Below are 7,635 nucleotides of genomic sequence, written 5' to 3' on the forward strand. Positions count from 1 at the left end.
TCATGGTCCGGACCACCTCCATGACAGGAGATCAGGGGTAAAGGAGCTGACCTTTCAGTGCTGTGAGTCAGATGATGTTGATGGGGTGTGCGCTTGTGTTTGTAGAAGGTTCATGATAGCCGCGTGGGATTTCCTGTCTCTCTTTGCTAATATTCTGCTCACATTATTATTACCCCTTTCAGACGCCATGTGTGCGTCGCCCTGTCCTCCTCGTTCACACTCTCTGTTCTCTCGAACACTCTCAGCAGGCACATCTGTCCAGCGCACGCTCGCCCCAATACACTTTCCTCTTGCGCTCAGCAGGAACATCTGTCCATGGCAAAGTCCACACCGTGTACCGAACCTCTTCCACTCTCCAACTGTTTCTCTTCCCCCCGAATTCTTCATCCACTTTCAAAAGTTTTCTTTGCATTTCAAATGATGAGTCTTGGAGAGGCGTGGTTTTTAAAAGTTTTCCACAAACTGTTGGACATTCATTACGGTTTGAAGTCTTCAGGCGATCAATCTCTTGCTCTGTGGAGAAACGGTTCTTTAGATCCCGACCCGAGCTTGTCCCATCCTTCTGCCAGCGTCGATAGGAAGTGGGACATTGAAGTTTAAAAATGAGTCCGAACGGCGATGGATCACCATGCACGCGGCACGGCCGACAATTACTCACTGACCTTTCAGAGAAATCCTTGAATGTCTTTTTCCCTTGCTTGAGTTACAGACTTGTAGCGATTTTGCTCGGCTTGATTACTTTTTTTGTTTGTTTAGTTTGTTTTATCACCCTGTTTAAAACGATTTCTCGTGGCGTACTCTCTATGCAGCTCATACGCTGAAGGGCATTACGGCCCTCGCTAACCGAGGTCATTGATTTTTTGCCGCTTGATTTATGGGGCGAGGGAAACTCCTCTGGAGAGCAGGTCCCATGCCGACCAATGAAATGGCGTCGTCGGAGACGCTGTTGAACCTAGACTTTCATCAAGCGCCCAGGGTAAGCAGTATGGATAGTGGCCCATTGTGTTGTCCGAAGATAATTGGGTGCGTTCAAGACCTCGCTGAGTCAAAAATCGGAACAATACAACAGATTCAGTGCCAATGCCGCTGCTGTAGAGGCAACCAGTCCATCTAACCAAACAGAGGTTACTAACCTGTTGAATTCATGAGATGCACCTCAGCCGTTCAGTAGCACACAGTCGTGCAACTGCAAGGTGGTCGATTCCCAGATTGGAGTTAAATGAATGATTTGTTCTTGCATCCTGTAGTGGCAGGGCATCACTGGCAGGTCTATACTATTGGCATACGTGTCGTTTTGTGGTTGCGCTGTTACCTTCAAAGCTCATTCTCAGGGATACGTGAATAAACATTTCCAATAGCTTCATTTTTCACTGTGCCGTGACCTAGAACATCAACTTGACTAAAAAGGGAACTGTAGTGCAGAAGTTTGGGTTGCACATCTAAAAGTTAAAGAAACACATGTCAAGTAATGTAAACATTTTTGATTCAAAAGTCCAAATGAATTAAGTCTAAAAAATGCTGTGTTAAAAAAAAACAAAAAACATTTCTGGGTTATTTGGCAACCCAGCGCTGGGTGAAAATTAAACAGAACACATGCTGTTTTATACATTAACCCATTTGCTGTTTGTTTTTTTGTCAGTGCTGGGTCAGTCAATTTGATACTGAAGGTTTTTCATTTTAAATAATAAAAATGCATTCTAAAATCTCTGTTGTATATAGGACAGGAACAGTTCATATAAGTTACACTATTTTTTATTCAGTGGCAAGTCAGTCTTTTACAATAATAAAATACTCAAAAAACATTTAGCAAATGTTTTAGGACGTGACAGGAGCAGCATCAGCAGCCAATATGGAAATCTGTGGGAAGAAAACTGGTATCAGTAGGCTGTTCCAGTTCATTAAATGACAATCTTATATAGGCCTATTCATTTTTGAAAAGTTACATAAAAACAACTTTTACACATGACAGCGATGTCGCGTCGTGTTTCAGCCCTGGTCGCGGATTTGTTTTGTGGGAGGTAAAACTTCCATGGTGGCGCCGACGCGTCGTTTGGCTAGCGTCTCAAGCAGAGTTAGCTGCGATGTACATGTAAACAAAAAAAGGTAAAATGTGAGAATACAGATGTTTTCCTATTTCCAGTACAGTAATAATTTGATAGGAATGCAATACAAACCTTAATTTCATTCCGGAAGTTTCCCCTCAGGACGTTTTCTCTCAGAAAAGAAAAGAAAATGACCGTTGTATCCAGTTTAAACCGGTTTGGCACAGACTACCCAACATTGGGTTACACTGACCCAGCGCTGGGTAGGTATGTGATGACCCAGCAGCTGAGTTACAGAAAAACTACCCAGCACCTGGGTAAAAATATTAAAAAATAACCCAATAAAATGACCCAACAGGCTGAGCCCAGCATTTGGGTTAAAAAACAAAACTCATTTTTTAGAGTATTGTTTTATCCGTGCTGGACTAAACTTTTCATCCAAATGTTCATCTATTGACATAAAATATAAAATGTGTGTGTGTGTATGTATGTGTACAGATAACATTTTAGTAATTAAGTTATATATTTGAATTATACTCTCCATTGATTACAATTTGTTTTACCCAAAACAGTTTTTGATATTTTTGTTACATTTTTATTGTTTAAATACTGTTACTATAATAATTTTGTATTTATTTAAACATATAAAAATTCTATCCAAATCCTTTAAGTAGTTTGTAATATATTTAATGGCCTTTTTTAACTTAAGAAAGTATTCCATAGTTTATTTATCTCAATTCAGTGTTAATGATCAGTAGGTTCCCTATAGAGTGTGACAACATGCCCCGCTGTATTTCAAGTGTGTTTAACAGTCTAGACTTGTTTTTATTATTATTATTATTATTATTATGTCTCTCCTGTGTAGGTGTTTGATCTAGTAGATGTCTTTGATTTTGCGTTTTGGTGTGTTATAAGACAGCGCTGGGTCTCTCCCTCCCTCTTCTCTCTCGTGTCCTGCGCTGCGCTCACACTCACGCAGAGCGTCTCAGTTCTCCAGATTTTCATGACATCCACCTTTATCCAGCTCATCCCGTCTTTTGTGCACAGAGGAAAGACTTTAAAAGCGAGGGAAGGATACCGGGGTTGTCTTCAAGGATCTCAGGCAGCTTTTCTCGTCTGTCAGTGGAGTTTTTCTTTGCGCGTCCACATGTGGAGAGACGCTGCTGGTGATGCGCTTCTGGAGAGATGCTGATGCTGAAGCAGGGCTGTGAGTGAGCCAACATCAGCAGAAAACAAGTTAAGTGAGAGAAGAGGACAAGAAGAAAAAAAAAAGAGAGGCTGTTTGGGGCCCGGGCCAAAAGTTCATTAACAAAACCTATCGGACTTTTTTTCTCATCTGTAGTGGTGCCTCTCCAACCTTCAAAATTTCGCCCAAAAGCAGACAGGAGGATCGGCCGGTGCTGACGCGGCTCGTCGGCAGGAAGCGGCTGATCGCGGCTGGGGTGCTTGGTGTGGTCATGGTCCTGGTGCTTGTGATCCTAATCCCGGTTTTGGTGAGCTCTGCCGGGACATCCGCCGCGCACTACGAGATGCTCGGCACCTGCAGGATGGTTTGCGATCCTTACGGTACCAAATCTCCGACCAGCACGGTCTCAGCAGATCCGGCCCGGGACAGCAACCTTATGCAGTCTTTACCAACTTTTATACAAGGTCCGAAAGGTGAACCGGGACGCCCGGGGAAAGTGGGACCGAGGGGGCCTCCCGGTGAACCCGGACCACCCGGACCCCCTGGACCTCCTGGAGAGATGGGGGAACCGGGTCGACCTGGATTACCCGGGCAGCCGGGACCAAATATGGCCACCGGTGCCATCAGCGCGGCCACCTACAGCACCGTGCCCAAAATCGCCTTTTACGCAGGGCTCAAAAAACAGCACGAGGGCTACGAGCTGCTGAAGTTTGACGACGTGGTCACGAATCTCGGGAATCATTATGACCCCACCACGGGCAAATTCACCTGCTCCATACCGGGAATATACTTCTTTACCTACCATGTGCTCATGCGAGGAGGAGACGGAACTAGCATGTGGGCTGATCTGTGCAAGAACAACCAGGTGAGCGCGCGCGCGCGCACACACTCAAACAAACGCGCACAACTTAAGGCACTAAAATATGACATAAAACATTCAATAAACCTAATAATTTTTCTTTCTTTCTAAAATATGTTCAGGGATAAAAGGTGCGTTGATTCATCTGATAATGTAAACGATTGTTTCCATCCTCAGAAAATCACACGTGAAAATTTTCTGTTCAAATGAAGGATTCTTGTAGTTTTTCAAAAATCTCAGATCTTCTGCATGTAAAATATGTGTATTGAAATGATTATTTAGATAACTTCTGACCTATTTATGTGTATAAAATCATTTTCCAAAAGGGCTGTTGAAATATATATGAGATAAAGGGATCAGACTATCACGACCATCAAACCATGAACAGTAATTAATTACTACTTAAAGTTATTAATGACTATTGTTTGTAACCTATATTTATTAATATTATTATTATTACAGTATTTCAAAATGTAGTACTAATATAAATAACAACAACAATAATAACTAGTATTATCAATATTATTATTATTAACTTTTATATCAATTTCACTACATTTTAATCAACTGCTGAACTTTTCATGTCATATTCTGGTGTTCTGATTTGAGAAATGTATTTTAAAACAATGAGCAGTATCTTTCTTCCAGGTGTTTATGGATGAATGCAGGTGTTTTTTGTTTGTATTTATAATAATCCAGCACTTTTAGCTTTTACTAATTTAATCAGGAAGAGAAAAAAAATCCATTTGTCTAATGAAATTAATTGACATCTTTATTTCAATAAAATAGTATCAGACTTGAGTTCATGTAGGAATTTGGATTGGGTTTTTGATTGGGTAGAGCGCTTAAAAATTAATTTTGGATTGAGCAGTTTCACAAGGTGAAAATTAATGACTTCAATGTATTCACACCTAAGTTATAAACGTAAATCAAATGTGTTAATAGATGCAACACCTTGCAATTTTACATGCTTCATGTAACACCAGGATCCAGTTTTTGCTCACAACAACATAAAATATATCACAATATATATCCTCAGATCCAATAAATAATTTTGTCATATTTTGACATACTTAAAACAATGGCATGCATATTACAATAAAATACAAAAGTCACATGCCAATGTTTTAAGTCCTGGTGTATCTTAAAGAAACAATTAGGCACATTTTGTTAATACCAAAGGTTTCTGGGTGTGGCCAATATGATAATATTAACATATATATTTACATATATATGTTATACTTCACTAAACACGCAGACCTTACCCAATCTTTTTATTTTTTTGCTGGGTTTTATTAGGTCTATAAAGACTTGAGACCTAATATATACGCATGGAAAGCCTGTATATCATATGCAGTTTCGCCATCTGACAGCTGAAACGTTGCACTAAATGTTCTTTTCCTCCCGCAGGTCCGTGCCAGCGCCATCGCCCAGGACGCAGATCAAAACTACGACTACGCCAGCAACAGCGCCGTTCTTCACCTGGAGCCCGGAGACGAAGTCTACATCAAACTAGACGGGGGAAAAGCCCATGGGGGGAACAACAACAAGTACAGCACCTTCTCTGGTTTTATTATATACGCCGATTAGGACATACGCACCTACTCCAGACGGTCTATCCTGTCCCCCTCTGCTATTCCTCTTCTTCTTCTTCTTCTTTTTTTTTTTTGCATATTTTTCCTTTGGGCCCGGGGCAAGCAGACAGACCTGCTCAAACACCCCTCATCATTAGTCTGTAGATGTGGGTTTGAAGGCAGAACTCTTTGCCCTGCAATCCAAAAATCAAGAACCAAAAAGAAAAAAAGCCTGGAGAAAGAAGCACTTCATCACGGAGGAGAAGAAGCTTCTGAGGAGGAGGAGGAGGTTACTGTGTGTCTTTCTATGTCTGTGGCCATCAAAGAAGCCTGTGAGATGTTTTATAATATGTAACCCGACATAATCAACTATATGTGCAATAACGTAAACTACGATATTTGTTATTCCAATTCCATCTCGGTAATACCTGACTAGTCAGATGCCTAAATGAGTTTGAATCATGAAGCATTAACCCAAATGATATCATCATCCATTAGATATCCTCTATAAATGATCCTCTCGTGTTCCTCTTGCATAATATATATCTGCTAAAACACTGCAGATATTTGTTCCCTGACTGTTTGTGAGTGCTGATTATGAATTAGGGACATAAAACAAAAAATATACCTTGGTGGTTAATGGCTTGCAGTGAAATAATATTCCAGTTAATGCTTTCAGCGATTTACTTTTAGTCTGCAGTGTCAGGGTGTCAAAAGCCGTTTTTTTTTTTTGGGGTGTGTAATGTCAGCCGGCATCTTTTATTGCACACAGACGTATACTAGACCGAGAAGGAATATGTTTCTTGTGGTATTTAGAGCACTATGCAGAGTATGGGTGTTAATATGTAAATGTGTATCTATCTTCAGAGATTTCCAGAATGTGATTAATAATATTGCATCTTATTTTCAGTGTAAATATGGTAATGGATCTCTTTTTTTCTTTTCAATATGAAAGAGCATCAGGTGACCGTTATGTATCTGCGTCACTCTCATCTCCAGGTTGGGATGGCAGGGAATGTGTGTGATGAATTATTACCCGAGGATTATTTTTTCTTTTCCTGTTCTGCTGCTGTAATTCTCATTCACATCTACAACCCTTCAAACACATTTTCCATTAAATGGAAATTGATCAGATATGTGCATTTTCCTTATTTTATCTATCAGTGAATCAGACTATTGGTGCGTCCAAAATGGCGTGTTTGAGTAGGTACATTTTAAGTTGAACTTACTTCGTGACCATTAAAAAGGTACGTTCTATATAATATGAATATGGGTAGTACGAATGAAATTCGGATGTACTACATCCGCCATGTTGTTACTGTCATGTGACCTACCAGCTTCGTGGCCTCATGGGATAGTAAAGTGTCCATCGAATGCGCATTTCAAAATCTCAGCAGAAGAATTAGGTCATCCGGGGATTTTTTGCCTACTGTTTTTTTGAATACTATGAATTTGGACATACTACTCTTTTGGCTCTTTTTTTCTCCTACTAGAGAAGTGTTTAAGGAAGATTGTTTCCGCCATGAAATAAAAGATAAAAAAGGCAATTGCAACTTTTTTTCTCGCAACTTTTTTTCAGGATTGTGAGATATAAACTTGCAATTGCGTGTTATGTCCAATTATGTCAGAATTGTTTATATCTCACAATTCTGACTTTATAACTCGCAATTGCATATATAAACTCACAATTCGGACTTATTTTATAATTTTTTATAAGACGCAATTGTGAGTTTATATCAAGCAGTTCTGACTTTATAACTCACAATTGTGAGTTTATATAGTAATTCTGAGTAAAAAAATCAGAATTGCATGATAAAAACTTGCCATTGTGAGAAAAAGTCAGAAATGTGACTTTATATGTAGCAATTGACCCTTCGCCGGGAGTTTGATTGACAAGCGATCTAGCCAATCATAATGCAGAATCTGCCATTTTGTCCGACAAAGCAGTCAGGAGTTAGAAGTTTAACCTCGGTG

General features: G+C 40.0%; 1 protein-coding gene across 1 annotated transcript; it reads left to right on the plus strand.

Moving 5' to 3' along the window:
• Nucleotides 1-6,795, plus strand: c1ql3a (complement component 1, q subcomponent-like 3a). Its single transcript, XM_051882857.1, has 2 exons — nucleotides 1-4,093; nucleotides 5,498-6,795. Exons 1-2 carry the CDS (start codon nucleotides 3,500-3,502, stop codon nucleotides 5,675-5,677), a joined length of 774 nt encoding a protein of 257 aa, XP_051738817.1. The 5' UTR covers nucleotides 1-3,499; the 3' UTR covers nucleotides 5,678-6,795.
• Nucleotides 6,796-7,635: the final 840 nt, after the last annotated feature.

The sequence above is a fragment of the Ctenopharyngodon idella genome, chromosome 23, assembly GCF_019924925.1.
Source record: "Ctenopharyngodon idella isolate HZGC_01 chromosome 23, HZGC01, whole genome shotgun sequence".
NCBI lineage: Eukaryota > Metazoa > Chordata > Actinopteri > Cypriniformes > Xenocyprididae > Ctenopharyngodon > Ctenopharyngodon idella.